The sequence below is a fragment of the Scyliorhinus torazame genome, chromosome 18 (genome assembly GCF_047496885.1).
Source record: "Scyliorhinus torazame isolate Kashiwa2021f chromosome 18, sScyTor2.1, whole genome shotgun sequence".
Classification (NCBI taxonomy): Eukaryota; Metazoa; Chordata; class Chondrichthyes; order Carcharhiniformes; family Scyliorhinidae; genus Scyliorhinus; species Scyliorhinus torazame.
This window is the reverse complement of record NC_092724.1, coordinates 23,647,409-23,665,696: the sequence shown is the minus strand read 5'-3', so window position 1 is coordinate 23,665,696 and position 18,288 is coordinate 23,647,409. Positions and strand designations below refer to the sequence as shown.

The 18,288-nt window shown below is 48.9% G+C and overlaps 1 protein-coding gene across 1 annotated transcript in view; it reads left to right on the top strand.

The window, feature by feature from the left end:
• myo9b (myosin IXB) overlaps positions 1-18,288 on the top strand; it is a 183,428-nt gene that overhangs the window by 66,018 nt on the left and 99,122 nt on the right. The window contains exon 3 of the mRNA XM_072483924.1: positions 17,526-17,620. Coding sequence (XP_072340025.1) covers positions 17,526-17,620 — 95 coding nt within the window. The remainder of the gene's footprint in view (positions 1-17,525; positions 17,621-18,288) is intronic.

Here is an 18,288-nt window from a genome sequence, read left to right as displayed (position 1 = left end):
AGCTTCGGGTCGGGGCAGGGGGACGGGGTGCAGGGAGAATAGGCGGGGCCGGGAGTAGCGGTGCCGGCACCAGCGGGGTGTGTAAAAGGTGGGCGCTAGGGGGGGGGAGCGCGGTAGGTGCTCACCAACTTGGGGTGGGGCCAGGAGGGGGTGTGTTGTAGGGGATGCTGGGTCGTGCAGGGGAGCGGCGCGGGAAGGGGTGTCTGTAGTGGGGGATCCAGCGGGTGCCAGATCCTGGAGGGAAACTGTATCTTGCCTGCCGTCGGGGTACTCAACGTAGGTGTAACTGGGGTTGGCGTGGAGTAATCGGCCCTTTTCGACCAGGGGGTCCGTTTTATGGCTCCTCATGTGCCTCCGGAGAAGAACAGGTCCCGGAGCCATCAGCCAAGGTGGAAGCGAGACCCCGGAGGTAGACTTCCTGGGGAAGACAAACAATCGGTTGTGAGGGGTCTCATTCGTGGCCGTGCAGAGGAGCAACCTAATGGCGTGTAGGGCATTGGGCAGGACTTCCTGCCAGCGGGTGGCTGGGAGACTTCTCGACCGTAGGGCCAGAAGGACAGCCTTCCAAACTGTTGCGTTCTCCCTCTCCACTTGCCCGTTTCCCCGCTAGTTATAACTGGTCATTCTGCTCGAGGCGATGCCTTTGCTGAGCAGATACTGACTCAGTTCATCGCTCATGAACGATGTACCCCGGTCGCTGTGGATATAAGCGGGGAAACCGAACAGAGTGAAGATGCTGTGCAGTGCCTTAATCACGGTGGCTGAGGTCATGTCGGGGCTGGGGATGGCGAATGGGAAACGGGAGAACTCATCGATAACGGTGAGGAAATAGGCATTACAATTGGTGGATGGGAGGGGCCCCTTGAAGTCCACACTCAGTCGCTCAAAGGGCCCCGAGGCCTTCACGAGCCGAATCTTGTCTGGCCGATAGAAGTGCGGTTTGCACTCCGCGCAGATCTGACAGGCCCTGATGATGGCCTTGACCTCCTTGGTTGAGTAAGGTAGGTTGCGGGACTTGATAAAATGGACGAGCCGGGTAACCCCCGGGTAACAGAGGTCATTGTGGATGGCTTGCAGGCGGTTGTCCTGCGCGTTGGCGCATGTGCCGTGGGACAGGGCATCTGGAGGCTCGTTGAGCTCCCCTGAACGACACTTGATATCGTGTAGGTGGAGAGTTCGATCCTCCACCTCAAAATTTTATCATTTTTATTTTGCCCCGTTGCGTGTTATCGAACATATAGGCGACCGACCGTTGGTCGGTGACGAGGGTGAACCTCCTATAGGTAGTGCCTCCAGTGCCGCACAGCCTCCACAATGGCTTGTGCCTCCTTCTCGACTGCAGAGTGTCGAATCTCGGAGGCGGTGAGGGTTCGGGAGAAGAACGCTACTGGTCTGCCCGCCTGATTGAGGGTAGCAGCCAGGGCGATGTCTGATGCATCGCTCTCTACCTGGAAAAGGATGGTTTTGTGCACCGCGCGCATAGCGGCCTTGACAATATCGACCTTGATGCGGCTGAAGGCCAATTGAGCCTCAGCCGAGAGGGGAAAAGTGGTGGTCTTTATGAGTGGGCAGGCTTTGCCGCATACTTGGGGACCCACTGGAGAGAAGAGCCCCAAGCACCGTTTGAGGGCCTTGAGGCTGCGGGGGAGGGGGAGTTCCTTAAGGGGGCGCATGCGGTCGGGGTCAGGACCGAGGACCCCGTTTTCCACGACATAGCCGAGGATGGCTAGCCGGGTTGTGTGGAAAACGCATTTTGCCTCATTATAGGTCAGGTTAAGGGCTTGGGTGGTCTGAAGGAACTTTTCGAGGTTAGCGTCATGGTCCTGCTGGTCATGGCCGCAGATGGTGACATTGTCCAAGTACGGGTATGTAGCCCGCAAACCGTACTGGTCCACCATTTGATCCATCGCCCGTTGAAAGACGGAGACCCCATTTGTGACGCCGAAGGGGACCCTGAGGAAGTGGAAGAGCCGGCCGGCTGCTTCGAAGGCAGTATAGGGGCGGTCTTTTGGTCGGATGGGGAGCTGGTGGTAGGCGGATTTGAGGTCGACTGTGGAAAATACTCGGTATTGGGCGATCCGATTTACCATTTCCGCGATGCGAGGAAGGGGGTACGCATCAAGCTGCGTGAATCTGTTTATGGTCTGGCTATAATCCACGACCATCCGTTTCTTATCCCCGGACCGGACTACCACCACTTGTGCTCTCGAAGAGCTGTTGATAGCCTCGATGACCCCCCTCTCCCAGTAAACGCTGGACCTCTGACTTGATAAAAGTCAGATCTTGGGCACTGTACCACCGGCTCCTGGTAGCGACGGGCTTACAGTCAGGAGTGAGGTTCGCGAATAGCGAGGGGGGTGCGACTTTCAGTGTCGCAAGGCAGCATACCGTGAGGGGGGGGCAAGGGTCCGCCGAACTTCAGTGTCAGGCTTCGGTGGCTGCACTGGAAATCCAGTCCGAGCAGCAGGGGGGCACAGAGGTGGGGAAGGATATAAAATTTGAAACGGGTGTACTTGGCGCCCTGGATCGAGAGATCCGCGATACAGTACCCCGTGATTTGTACCGAGTGGGACCCGGATGGGAGGGCTATTGTTTGGGACGCGGGATGGGTGCGCAGGGAGCAGCGCCTTACCGTTTCATGATGGATAAAGTTCTCCGTGCTCCCGGAGTCGAAGAGGCATGCAGTGTCGCGCCCGTTGACCTGGACCTGCATCATAGAGTTCTGCAGGTGTTTTGGCCGAGTTTGGTCGAGGGTGATCGCTCCCACTCGCGGGTAGTCGGAGTCCTCAGCCGAGTCGGACTCGTAAAATGGCCGCTGCCGGCTGCGCGTGTCGGGTCGCCAAGATGGCCGCCGACAAGATGGCCGCTCCCATGATTCGCACGAGGCTGATGACGCGTCAGAAGGGGGGCGTGTTGGGTCGGTGCGCAGCCGCATTGCGAGGCCTGAGAGCCTGATTTTCGGGCTGACTGTTCTTCTGGCCCCTGGGTCTGGCCAGGCCTCGCGAAATGCCCCTTCTTCCCACAGTCGCTTCAGATCACGGAGCGGGCTGGTCAGCGTGGGTGTGGGTGCTGGCCCTGCCCACAGAAGTAGCACGGTGTGCCCCCCATGATGAGCGGGTCGCTGCATGGCGCAGGCCTGTAATATGGCCGAGTCTGAGGAAGTCCGGGGGGGCTCGCAGAGTCCGCGGGGTACGTACCCAAGTTATGTCGGGCCACCTCCAGAGAGGAGGCGAGTGTTAGCATGTCCTGGAGGTATTTTGCCTCGTTGTCGAGCAGCCGCTGCCGGATGTAGGTCAAGCAGATGCCGGACACGAAAGCGTCTCTGATGTGCAGGTTCATATGGACTTCCCCTGTCACATCCTGTTGGTCACAGTCCCTGGCAAGCGCGGTGAGTTTCTCGACGAATTCGTCTAACGATTTCCCCCGAGCGCTGCCGGCAGGTAGAGAGCAGATGCCTGGCATGTACCTCGTTGATGGGCTTGACGTACCGCTTGCGGAGTAGCTCGACTGCCTCTTCATAAGTCGTCGCTTTTTCGAGCGTGGCGGAGGTTCTGTGACTCACCCGGGCGTGGAGTAGGTGCAGCTTGCGTGGCCCCAGGATGGGAGTACGCATCGGAGCCAGTATTTAAAAATTTCCTTTGCCTCCGGTGTCCGTGCTTCCAGGTTGAACTTCTCTGGTTTTAGGCCTGCGTCCATCCTGATGTAGTTTAGTTTATTAAATTGTGGTACCCTCAATAATGACGCTTAGAGCGTGAACAGTAAAGAAGGCTTTAATAAACTAAGAACTAGACTAGTGCCGAGACGTGTGCTAACAGCTGCACTACTCACAAGGCGGTCCCTTATATACGTCTCCCAGATGGGCCGAGCCGGAGGCGGAGTTCCCCACGGTTCCAAGCCCGGTCTTAAAGGGGACATCACCTTGCATGATGACAAGGGGACAGTGTTACAGTGACCGTTCATCACACTGCCCATTCTGGAATTGATAGCTATCCTCTTCAATATATAATTGGATACTCTAAATTTTTTAAGAAGTGTGGACTCCTGCTCTGTGCTTGTATCATCCATATTACAACAATGTCTTGTATTTATTTTGAGGTTTTTGTGTTTGGTGGTACGGTGGTTATATTACAGGATTTGTAATTCAGAAAGTGGGAATTTAAATCCCACAAGGCAATCTTGAAAATTTGCATTCTGGAACCACAAAGCAGAAATCAACAAAAGCAGCCATGGTGCTGTTGGCTTACCTGTGTCGCTGATCTTCAGAGAGGAAAAGCTACTGTTCATCCCCAGCGTAACTCCAATGCCACACCAATGTGACTGACTCTTAATGTGTCCTCTGAAGTAGCCCAGGAAGCCAGTTGGCTTTATCAAATCACCACCACCTTCTCCAGGTGACTAGGGATGGACAATTAGGGATTGGGCGACTGAACACACGACTGGTGCAGCAGGCAGGGCATCAGATTTCTGAGGCATCGGGACTAGTTCTGGGACATGTGGGACATGTACAAGATGGATGGGTTGGACGAACATCCTTGCGCGGAGATTTGCTGGTATTGTTCAGGACAGTTTAATTTAGATTGACAGGGGGATGGGAACGTGAGATTGGAAGGAAACAAAACTGGTAAAGGGAAGTAGAAAAGTAGTGAGTGAAATTAGAAGGCAGATGAAGCAAAGGCACACATTAATTAGGACCTGAAAGTGGAATAATGATAAAAAGACAAAGTTAAGGGCCCTCTATCATTCGCAACAAGGTAGATGATTTGTCGACACAAATTGAGGTCCATAGAATTCATAGAAACCCTACAGAGCAGAAAGTGGCCATTTGGCTCACCGAGTCTGCACTGATCCACTCTGCCCTATACCCATACCTAACCTGCACATCCAGACGCGAAGGGGCAATTTATCATGGCGAAACCATCTAACCTGCACATCTTTGGATTGTGGGAAGAAACCGGAGCACCCGGAGGAAACCCACGCAGACACAGGAAAAACGTGCAAACCCACACAGACAGTCACCCAAGGTCAGAATTGAACCCGGGTCCCTGGCGCTGTGAGGCAGCAGTGCCAACACTGTGCCACCCTGCCGTTCCTTTTCCTTGTTCAGTGGTTATGATTCAATGGCCACTGCAGAGATGTGGTTACAGGGTGACCAGGACCGGGAAATAACTTCGGGGATGTTTGTCATATAGGAAGGATAGACGGAAGGGAAAAGGAGGTGGGGTAGCACTGTTAATAACGGATGAGTTCAGTACAATAATGAGAGTGGATCTTAGATCGAGGGATTAAGGTCACAATCAGTTTGGGTGGAGCTAAGAAACAGCAAGGGGCAGCAAACTTTAGGAGTAGTTTCTAGGCCCCCAAACAGCAGTGGTGATTTTGAGCATGGTATAAATCAGGAAAATATAACTAAATGTAACATGGGTGTTATGGGCGAGGCGTTTTCAGAACCCCCAAATGTATCATGGAGTTCAACCAACCTCTCCCTTTAATGGATTTTGTTGCTTTTCCGAGCACAGGCTGTACAATCGTTTGCACCTCCTTCGCTTCCCTTGGGCTTTCCTTTACCACTCTAACAAACCCCACTGTCTTATCCTGTTTTCCGATCCAGCTATATCATTATCCAAGATAAACTGTATTCCTGGACAAGATAGTTTATCTATTATTCCTACTCCCACTTCCCCACTCTTCACTGGACTTTCCAACCTTACCTTATATAATGAAACGCTACTCCTCTCACCCTGAATTCCACATATCACCACCTTTTCTGGCAACATTCTTCCCAAACTACATAATTCCTCATCTCTTACCATTAATGATTGACTAGACCCTGTATCTCTTAAAATTGTGACTTCTTTACCTGCTCCTTCTGATACACATGAGTAAACTTTACCCACACAAGTAAATTCTTTAAAGACATCTGGCACCTTCTTAACAATCACCTCTTGATCAAGCTGTACAACCTTTTGCACCTCCTTCGCTTCCCTTGGGCTTTCCTTTACCACTCTAACAAACCCCACTGTCTTATCCTGTTTTACCACACCAGCCTTCCCAGTGCTTTTCTTCAACCACCAACACTGTGACTTTACATGGCCTAGTTTATTACAGTGAAAACATCTGAAACTTTTCATTTCTTTTCCACCCTCCTGGATTTCTTTTATAACCTGAGGTACACTCTCCTTATTGTCTCCCATCAGATCACCTTTACCTTTACCACTTGAGTATTTCTCATGTCCCCAGTTTCTGTCCCTCACCGGCTGAAACTGATGTCGGAAACCAAACTTTGATTTATGAACTAATTCATAATCATCTGCCATTTCTGCTGCTAATCTCACAGTTTTAACCCTCTGTTCTTCCACATGAGTTCTCACTACATCAGGAATTGAATTTTTAAACTCCTCCAAAAGTACAATTTCTCTGAGAGCTTCATACGTTTGGTCTATTTTCAAAGCCCTTATCCACCTATCAAAATTACTCTGTTTGAGTCTCTTGGAAGTTTGAAGGAACATTTTAAGGAATTATTTACTGTTGCAAGATTTTCTGAGTTATCTTTGAAAAGCAACAATCCTTCACTGTCTTTAAGTTCACAAAAGCCAATCCAATAGATAAGACTTTTATCCCCCTCGAGCCCCCAATTGTTATGGGACGAGGCGTTTTCAGAACCCCCAAATGTATCATGGAGTTCAACCAACCTCTCCCTTTAATGGATTTTGTTGCTTTTCCGAGCACGCGGCTTGTTCCCTAGGTGTGGGATTACAATTATGGACACGTGGGTTTTTAAACACAAAACACTGTTTATTCCATGAACTCAACTTAACATCTTAAATAAACATTGGATCTCTTAACTCCCCTTACTTCAAAGATAACTCAGAAAATATTGCAACAGTAAATAATTCCTTAAAATGTTCCTTCAAACTTCCAAGAGACTTAACACCTTTAAACAAAGTCACATCAGGTTAAAGGATATATATTTTCTGTAGAATGGCAGAGATATATTATGCTTGGTTGACTTCAGCTCCAGCACCCTGCTTTCTTCCTGCAAACTCTCTGGAAACACACAGACACACCCAAGCTGCTGTCTCAAACCTGGCTTTCTACTTTTAAACTGCTCACAGCAAAACCAGCCAGGCACTTTTTAAACTGCTCTCAGCAAAACCAGCCAGGCACTTTTTAAACTAACTGCAGTTCTCTTTCAAAACTGAAACTAAAAACCTGCAAAATGGCTGACCTAAAGCCCACTCTCTGACATCACTGTTTTCTTAAAGGTACATTGCTTAAACATCCATGTCTTAAAAGTACTCTCACATGACATGGGTAACACAGTAATGATGGGCAATTTTAATTTACGTGCAGGCTGAGTAGGGGGCAGCATGTCTGCGCAGTGGTTAGCACTGCCGCCTCACGGCACTGAGCACCCGGATTCGACCCCGATCCCGGGTCACTGCTCATGTGGAGTTTTCACATTCTCCCCGTGTCTGCGTGGGTCTCACCCCCACAACCCAAAGATGTGCAGGTTAGGTGGATTGGCCACGCTAAATTGACCCTTAATTGGAAAAAATTGAGTACTCTTAAAAAAAAATTTTTTTTAAATGTAGGCTGGGTAGTCTAATTTGTACTATTGCTGCGAAGAATGCATTACTGGTATGTGTGCGAGATGGGTTTCTGGAGTAGTACATTGAGGAACCAACTAAGTATCCGGCTATTTTAGGTTTATTGTTATCTAATAAGAAAGGGCTAATTAATAACCTTGCTGTAAAGAGCCATTAGGCAATAGTGACCATAATTTTGCATTAAGTTTGAATGTGATAGTTCATTCTGAAACTAGGATCCTAAACTGAGGAAAGGAAATTATGAAGGTGTAAGGGGAAAGTTGGCTATGGTGGATTGGGAAAATACACCAAAAGATTTGATGGTGGACAGGCAATGGCTAGTATTTAGAGAAGTGTTACATGGTCTCCACTAAATATACATTCCTCTAAGGTACAAAAACCAACAGGAAAGGTGAATTAACTGTGGCGAACAAAAGTAGTTAAAGATTGAATTATAACGAAAGAAGTGGCTGATAAGCTTTCCAGGAAAAAGCGCAGCACGGTGGCATAGTGGTTAGCACGGCTGCCTCGCGGCGCTGAGGTCCCAGTTTCGATCCCGGCTCGAGGTCACTGTCCGTGTGGAGTTTGCACATTCTCCCCGTGTTTGCGTGGGTTTAGCCCCCACAATCTAAAGATGTGCAGGGAAGGTGGATTGGCCACGCTAAATTGCCCCTTAATTGGGGAAAAAATGAATTGGGGACTCTAAATTTATATTTCAGGAGACGTGGGAAGCCCGAGGATTGGGGACAATTGAGAATCCTGCAATGGAGGACTAAGAAACTGATCAAGAAAGGGAAAAGAGAATATGGCGTGTAGTGAGAAATTCATAGAATTTACAGTGCAGAAGGAGGCCATTCGGCCCATCGAGTCTGCACCAGCTCTTGGAAAGAGCACCCTACCCAAGGTCAACACCTCCACCCTATCCCCATAACCCAGTAACCCCACCCAACACTAAGGGCAATTTTGGACACTAAGGGCAATTTATCATGGCCAATCCACCTAACCTGCACATCTTTGGACTGTGGGAGGAAACCGGAGCACCCGGAGGAAACCCACGCACACACGGGGAGGATGTGCAGACTCCGCACAGACAGTGACCGGAATCGAACCTGGAACCCTGGAGCTGTGAAGCAATTGTGCTATCCACAATGCTACCGTGCTGCCCAGTATAAAGGCGGACTTAAAAACCTATTGAGGTATATGAAAAGGAAAAGATTAGTTGGGACAGATGTGAGTACTTACAGATGGAAACAGGATAATTTATAGTGCAGAACAGGGAAACGGTAGAGAAACGAAACAGTTACTTTGTGCATATCTTCATGTAAGAAGATGCAAAAACTCTCCCAGACATACTAGGTGACACAAAGGACTTGTGAAAATGAGGAACTGAAAGAAATTAGTATTAATAAAGAGGTGGGGCTCAAAAGATTAATTGGATTGAAGGTTGATGAATCTCCTGGGCCAATTGAGCTACATCCCAGAATGTTGAAGGAGGAGTCGAGAGAGAGAATGGATGCATTGGTGGTTATCATTCAAAATTCTTCAAAAGTAGTAAATGTAACCTCGCTATTTAAAAAGGGAGGAAGAGGGAGAGAATGGAGAACTACAGACCTGTTAGTTTGAGGTCAGTAGTAGGGAAAAGGTTGGAATCTAGTATAATTGGTGTGATAAAGGCGGCAGAGGTTAGCACTGTTGCCTAGGGCGCCGAGAACCCGGTTCGATCCCGCCTCCGGGTCACTGTCCGTGTGGAGTTTGCACATTCTCCCCGTGTCTGCATGGGTTTCACAGCGCAGCTTAGGTGGATCGGTCACGCTAAATTGTCCCTTAATTGGAAAAAAGTAATTGGGTACTCTAAATTTATTTATTTTTTCAAATAATTGGTGTGATAAGGCAACACGGTAGCCTTGTGGATAGCACAATTGCTTCACAGCTCCAGGGTCCCAGGTTCGATTCTGGCTTGGGTCACTGCCTGTGCGGAGTCTGCACATCCTCCCCGTGTGTGCGTGGGTTTCCTCCGGGTGCTCCGGTTTCCTCCCACAGTCCAAAGATGTGCAGGTTAGGTGGATTGGCCATGCTAAATTGCCCTTAGTGTCCAAAATTTCCCTTAGTGTTGAGTGGGGTTACTGGGTTATGGGGATAGGGTGGCGGTGTTGACCTTGGGTAGGGTGCTCTTTCCAAGAGCCGGTGCAGACTCGATGGGCTGAATGGCCTCCTTCTGCACTGTAAATTCTATGTAAAATAATTGGACATTTTGGATTTAAAAAATGGTAAAATTGTGCAGAGTCGATATGGATTAATGAAAGGGTTTGATAAACCTGTTGGAGTTTTTTCAGGATGTTACTTGTGCAATAAATCAAGGAGAACTAGTAGATGTGATGTATTTGGATCTTCAGAAGGCTTTTGGTACGGTCCCACACAGAAGATTGTTAACAAAATTACAGCGGATGGGACTGGGACAGATATACCAACATGGATTGACAACTGGTTAACAGGCAGAGAATAGGAAGTAGGAATAAATGGGATATTCTCAGGAAGGCAGGCTGTTACTAGTGGGGTACCACAAGATGGGCTGGGGCCACAGCTGTTCACAATCTATGTAAATGATTTGGACGTGGGGACCAATTGTAATTTTTCCAAATTTCCCGATGACACAAAACTATTAAGTTGTGAGGAAGTTGCAAGACGGCTTCAAAGATGGGCAGCAAGGTAGCACAGTGGTTAGCACAGTTGCTTCACAGCTCCAGGGTGCCAGGTTCGATTCCCGGCTTGGGTCACTGTCTGTGCGGAGTCTGCACGTTCTCCCCGTGTCTGCGTGGGTTTCCTCCGGGTGCTCCGGTTTCCTCCCACAGTCCAAAGATGTGCAGGTTAGGTGGATTGACCATGATGAATTGCCCTCAGTGACTAAAAAAGGTGAGCTGGGATTACTGGGGTACGGGGATAGGGTGGAGGTGTGGGCTTAAGTAGGGTGCGCTTTCCAAGAGCCGGTGCAGACTCGATCGGCCGAATGGCCTCCTTCTGCACGGTAAATTCTATGATTCAAGAGGACTTGGAAAGCCTAAGTGAATGGACGAGGACATGGTGATGGAATATAAAGTGTATAAGTGTGAGGTATCCACTTTAGTGGAAAAACAAAAAGACAGAACATTTTTGTAAATGGTGAGAGATTGGGGAGCTTTGATGTCCAAAGGGACCTGGGTGTCTTTGTTCATGAATCACTAAAAGCTAGTATGCAGGCGCAGGAAGCAATTAAGAAGGCAAATGGGATGTTGGCCTTCATTGCAAGCGGATTTGAGTACAGGAGTTAAGGATGTCTTGGCTGCAGCTGTATAGAGCCTTGGTGAGACTGCACCTGGAGGATTGTTCACTGTTTCGGGCCATCTTGTGTAAGGAGAGAGTGCAACAGACGTTCTCCAGACTAATCCATGGGATGGCGGGCTTGTTTGATGAGGATAAATTGAGGAGACTGGGTCTTCGTTCTCCAGAATTTCGAAGAATTAGGTGATTTCGTAGAATTTTTTTTTTTTTTAAATCTTACGGAGTGATACGGGGGAGATGCAGGAGGGATGCTTCCCCTGACTTGGGGGATCCAGAACCAGGGGAACACGTCTCAGAACAAGGGGCTGGCCATTTAGGACTGAGATTAGGAGGAATTTCTTCACTCAGAGGGTGGTGAATCTTTGGAATTCTCTATCCCAAGGGGCTTTGGGAGTTCAGTCATTGAGTATGTTTAAGACCAAAATTGACAGGTTTCTGGAGACTATTGACATTGAAGGATGTGGGGATAATGCGGGGAAAATTGCGGTGAGGTAGACAGTCAGCCATGACTTGTCTGGGAGAGCAGGCTCTGGGGGACTTACTCGTGCTCTTATATCCTATGTTCCTCTGTTCTTACATTCCAGAATTAACGATGCCCCCTCCCTCCCTCCCAGTTCTTCTCCTGATTTGCCCCAATCTTAACAAACGCCAGGGTTTTCATGCCCTCAGGATGTCATGTGACTTCTGTGTAGGCGCGCTCAAACTCATTAAACCAAGTGACGGAGGGAAGGATTTCTGGAGGGGAAAGTATTTTTGACATCATGACTGCCATTGTTGATGGATTGATTGACAGTTCAGGAAACTAGTGGCTGGGGGTCAGGCCGGTTGGACCTAGTTTACAACCGAGCCTTCAGAGGAAATTCAGACATCGAGTCGAGGAGTAGCTCGAGGGAGAGGCAAGCAAAAACTTGGTCAAGGGGCCGGTTTTGAGGAGAATGTTTGAGGAATGGAGGGTGTTGGGAGATTGGATGTGGGGCCTAGTCACTGATGGGATGGCTGCCAGTGGTGGAGTGAAGGGAGGAGAGATGTTGGAGAAGGAAAGGGGAATTGGGTGATTGGGTAGAAATGGAGGGGGGGAAACAGAGATGAGAGGCGGTGAGAGTATGAAGAGTTTGAGAATTTACTATGTGAGATTCTTGAACAGGACAAACCAGGAAGTACTAGTAATAGTCCCAGGAGCCCAGGTAGGTATCAGCCCATTACCAACAGGACCTCTGATATTTCTGATCCCTAACTCGTGGAATAATATTCTTTCTACTTTTATCCACTCGTGTAGAATGAATTTTGTTATGTACACCAATATTGAGGGACTGTGTGGATTTCCATGGCCAGTAGAAACTTAAAAAAAACAATTATATATAATTTATATTTTCAAAAAGTCACCAAAGATTTGGAAGCAGAAGAAAGAATCCCTTCCCCAGCCATTGATACAGTTGAAAAATGAAATGAAAATCGCTTATTGTCACAAGTAAGCTTCAAATGAAGTTACTGTGAAAAGCCCCTAGTCGCCACATTCCGGCGCCTGTTCGGGGAGGCTGTTACGGGAATTGAACCGTGCTGCTGTCCTGCCTTGGTCTGCTTTCAAAGCCAGCGATTTAGTCCTGTGCTAAATCGCCACATTCCGGCGTCTGTTCGGGGAGGCTGATACGGGAATTGAATCGTGCTGCTGGCCTGCCTTGGTCTGCTTTCAAAGCCAGCGATTTAGCCCTGTGCTAAACAGCCCCTAATCCACAAATGACCATATTTACTGAATTTAATTTTACATTTACCATAGATGTATTTGAACTCCTGACTTCTAGATTTTATGTTCGGTACCATGACCACTACACTATTTAAAACCGCTACCACTAAATTATCATACTGTATCTCTACTGTAACCCTAACATAACCATCCAAGGTGGATACAGAACTGGCTAGGTCATAGAAGGCAGAGAGTAGCAATGGAAGGATGCTTTTCTAATTGCAGGGCTGTGACCAGTGGTGTTCCACAGGGATCAGTGCTGGGACCTTTGCTGTTTGTAGTATATATAAATGATTTGGAGGAAAATGTAACTGGTCTGATTAGTAAGTTTGCAGATGACACAAAGGTTGGTGGAATTGCGGATAGCGATGAGGACTGTCAGAGGATACAGCAGGATTTAGATTGTTTGGAGACTTGGGTGGAGAGATGGCAGATGGAGTTTAATCCGGACAAATGTGAGGTAATGCATTTTGGAAGGTCTAATGCAGGTAGGGAATATACAGTGAATGGTAGAACCCTCAAGAGTATTGAAAGTCAAAGAGATCTAGGAGTACAGGTCCACAAGTCATTGAAAGGGGCAACACAGGTGGAGAAGGTAGTCAAGAAGGCATACGGCATGCTTGCCTTCATTGGCCGGGGCATTGAGTATAAGAATTGGCAAGTCATGTTGCATCTGTATAGAACCTTAGTTAGGCCACACTTGGAGTATAGTGTTCAATTCTGGTCGCCACACTACCAGAAGGATGTGGAGGCTTTAGAGAGCGTGCAGAAGAGATTTACCAGAATGTTGGCTGGTATGGAGGGCATTAGCTATGAGGAGCTGTTGAATAAACTCGGTTTGTTCTCACTGGAACGAAGGAGGTTGAGGGGCGACCTGATGGAGGTCTACAAAATTATGAGGGGCATAGACAGAGTGGATAGTCAGAGGCTTTTCCCCGGGGTAGAGGGGTCAATTACTAGGGGGCATAGGTTTAAGGTGAGAGGGGCAAGGTTTAGAGTAGATGTACGAGGCAAGTTTTTTACGCAGAGGGTAGTGGGTGCCTGGAACTCGCTACCGGAGGAGGTGGTGGAAGCAGGGACGATAGTGACATTTATGGGGCATCTTGACAAATACATGAATAGGATGGGAAAAGAGGGATACGGACCCAGGAAGTGTAGAAGATTGTAGTTTAGTCGGGCAGCATGGTCGGCACGGGCTTGGAGGGCCGAAGGACCTGTTCCTGTGCTGTACATTTCTTTGTTCTTTGTTCTTTGTTCTAACTACCATAACCTCTACCATAACGTCTACCATAACCTCTACCATAACGTCTACCATAACCTCTACCATAGCCACTACACGACTATAACCTCTACCATAACAACTACACTACCATAATAACTACACTACCACAACCAGTACACTAAAGGTGGCTGTCCATCGACAAGGTGGCACAGTGGTTAGCACTGCTGCTTCACAACACCAGGGACCAAGGTTCAATTCCAGCCTCTGTTTCTATCTGTGCGGAACTTGCACGTTCTCCCCGTGCCTGCGTGGGTTTCCTCCGGGTGCTCCAGTTACCTTCCACGGTCCAAAGATGTGCAGGGTAGGTGGATTGGCCATGATCAGTGAGAAGGTTATGAGGATAGAGCAGGGGCATGGATCTTGGTAGAATGTTCTTTCAGAGGGTCGATGCAGACTCGAAGGGCCGAATGGCCACCTCCTGTACTTTAGGGATTCTATGGATATATCATAATCATAACCACTGCACTATCTTAACCACCGCACTATCGTAACCTCTACCATTTATAAAAAAAAAAAAAAAAAATTTCAACTAAATTTAGAGTACCCAATCATTTTTTTTTCCAATTAAGGGGCAATTTAGCATGGCCGATCCACCCTACCTGCACATCTTTGGGTTGTGGGGGCGAAACCCACGCAGACACGGGGAGAATGTGCAAACTCCACATGGACAGTGACCCAGGGCCGGGATTCAAACCTGGGTCCTCAGCAAACTCCACACGGACAGTGACCCATGGCCGGGGTTCAAACCCAGCTCCTCAGCGCCGCAGTCCCAGTGCTAACCATTGCGCCACATGCCGCCCCGTAACCTCTACCATAACCACGAAACTACTGTAACCAGTACACTATCAGAAACCGACACTACCAAATCTGCTGCATTATTGTAACCTCTACCATAACCACTGCACCTCCACTTAGGTGGGATTCCGGGGATAGGGAATGGGACTAGGCAGGGTGCTCCTTTGGAGGGTCGGTGCAGACTCGATAGGCCGAATGGCCTCCTATACCGTAGGGAATTCTATGATTCTGTATTGCAGCGGCATTATTCCGGCCATAGAACATAACAGTGCAGAAGGAGGCCATTCCGCCCAGCGAGTCTGCACCGTAGTACTGACGACTTGCTGCGCCCCTAGCCAAGCTGTTCCAGTACAGCTACAACACTAGCATCTACCTGGCAATGTGTAAAATTGCCCAGGTATGCCCTGTACACAAGAAACAGAGCACATTCAACACAGCCAATTACTGTCCCATCAGTCCATTCTCGATCATCAGTAAAGTGATGGAAGGGGTCATCAACAGTTCAATCTAGTGGCATTTACTCAGCAATAACCTCTTGGACGCTCAGTTTGGATTCCGCCAGGATCACTCGGCTCCTGACTTCATTCCAGCCTTGGTCCAGTCATGGACAAAAGGGCTGAATGCCAGAGGTGAGGTGAGAATGACCGAGTATGGCATCAAGGTGTCCAAGCTAAACGAGCCAATGGGAATCAGGGGACAATTTACCATTGATTGGAGTCAAACCCGGTTCAAAGGAAGTTGTGGTGGTTGGAGGTCAATCATCTCAGCTCCAGGAGATCGCTGCAGGAGTTGCTCAGGGTAGTGACCTTCCCAACCATCTTCAGCTACTTCATCAATGACCTCCCTTCCATCATAAGGTCAGAAATGGGATGTTCGCGGATGACTGCATAATGTTCAGCACCATTCACGACTCCTCAGATAGTGAAACAGTCCATGTCCAAATTGAGCAAAATCCAGACAAGTGGCAATTATTATTCATGCCACACAAGTGCCAGGCAATGACCATCTCCAACAAGAGAGAATCTAACCATCACCCCTTGACATTCAATGGCAGTGCCATCGCTGAACCCCCCCCACTATCAACATACTGGGAGTTACCATTGACCAGAAACGGAACTGGACCAGCATGTTAACACTGTGGTTACAAGAGCAGGTCAGAGTCTAGGCACCCTGTGGTGAGTAACTCACCTCTTGTTTTGCCAAATCCTGTCCACCAGCTACAATGCACAAGTCAGGAGTGTGATGCAATACTCTCCACTTGCCTGGATGAGCGCAGCTCCAACAAGACTCAAGAAGCTTGACACGGGGCAGCACGGTGGCGCAGTGGTTAGCATTGCTGCCTCACAGCGCCGAGGTCCCAGGTTCGATCCCGGCTCTGGGTCACTGTCCGTGTAGAGTTTGCACATTCTCCCCGTGTTTGCGTGGGTATCGCCCCCACAACCCAAAGATGTGCAGGGTAGGTGGATTGGCCCCGCTAAATTGCCCCTTAATTGCAAAAAAATGAATTGTCACTCTAAATTTATAAAACAAAAAGAAGCTCGACACCATCCAGGACAAAGCAGTCAGCTTGATTGGTACCCCTTTCACAAACATTAACATCCTCCACCACCGACGAACAGTGACAGCCGTGTGCGCCATCTACAAGATGCACTGCAGCAACTCACCAAGGATCCAGGGACAGCATCTTCCAAATCCATGATTACTACCATCTTGAAGGACAAGGGCAGCAGATCCATGGGAACCCCACCACCTGAATGTTCCCTTCCAAGTCACTCGCCATCCTGACTTGGAAATTGTGATGAACGGTTACTGTATTACTGTACCCTTATCATCATGTAAGGTGATGTCCCCTTTAAGACTGGGCTTGGAACCCTGGGGGGCTCCGCCTCTGGCTCCGCCCACCTGGGAGTGGTATATAAGGGGCCGCCTTGCAGGCGGCACCCAGTAAGCACCTGTCTCGGCACCAGGCTGGTTCTTAGCTTATTAAATTGCTGAGCCTTCTTGGCTAAGATCAAGTGTAATGTAGTTGGAACATACTGGAACTCCCTCCCTAACAGCACTGTGGGGTATCTATGCCTCAGTGGCTGCAGCAGTTCAAAAAGGCAGCTCACCACCACCATTTCAAGGGCAATTAGGGGTGGACAATAAATGCTGGTCTAGCCAGCAACGCCCACATCCTGTAAAGTGAATAAAAGCTACCAGAACCACTCGCTACCATGCGTGAGAGAGACATTTGTAAATGTTTATATTCTGGCTTGTGTTTTAGTCACTCGACACAAGTTACGTTGAATTTGTAACAATGATTCAAGGCGAGGACCATTTGTTCCAATTTGTCGAACTAAAAATAGAAAGATCTGCAGAGGCTCGTCTTTTAAGCCGATAGAATGTGTGGAAAAGAAAACCTAGTTTTCCAGTTTATTGAGTGCTTTCTTTACTTGAAACTGAAAGAGTGAGGAAAAAGGCTCGCTCAGTCACGTGGAGAGGCAACGTAGAGGAAAGAGTGAGCAGGCTGCCCGACTGGTTCACGCTCCTAGTGCAAGGGGGAGCGGAGGGGGAGGGGGAGAGGGGAGGAGGAATGGAGGTGTGGTTACAGGAGGGAGCTGGGGGTGGGTGGGGAAGAGGATATTGGGAGGGGGAGCAATGGAGAATGGAGAGGCGGAATGGAGTGGGATAAGGAGGAGGTGCGGAGCGGGAGTGAGTTCGGTTGGGGAATGAGGAGGGTGTCCTTTTGTTCGAGTGCCTCAGGTGATGGTCAGCGACGGGCAGCTCGATCAATTCACATTGTCTGCTTTTCTTCCCCCAACAGGCCTTCGGGAATGCAAAAACTGCTCACAACAACAATTCGAGCAGGTTTGGCAAATTTATTCAGGTCAATTACTTAGAAAATGGACTCGTCAGAGGGTGAGTGTAACTCCGTGACCTTCAGATTTACTTAGTTGACATAACATGGAGGAGGAGATCATAGAATTTACAGTGCAGAAGGAGGCCATTCGGCCCATCAAGTCTGCACCGGCTCTTGGAAAGAGCACCCTACCCAAGGTCAACACCTCCACCCTATCCCCTTAACCCAGTAACCCCACCCAACACTAAGGGCAATTTATCATGGCCAATCCACCTAACCTGCACATCTTTGGACTGTGGGAGGAAACCGGAGCACCCGGAGGAAACCCACACACACACGGGGAGGATGTGCAGACTCCGCACAGACAGTGACCCAAGGCGGAATCGAACCTGGGACCCAGGAGCTGTGAAGCAATTGTGCTATCCACAATGCTACCGTGCTGCCCAGTGATGGTGTGAATCAAGTTGTTTATCAGCAAACCTATTCAACCATGCGGGGTGGGGGTCGGAGCCTGGGGAGTGGGGGTGGGGGGGGGCGCAGCCAAACACTCTTGTGAGGTCCTGAGCTGGTCTTCCCCCATCACCGCGGGGCGTGGTTGTGGGAGGGTGGTGCATTGCTGAGTGCAGTGGCTCAGAAGAATAAACACTTTGCTCTCCAGTGGGGAATGTTCTTACCGACCATACCAGATGTTTACTTCACAACAGCAGTGACAGGGAAGCCCCTGGAA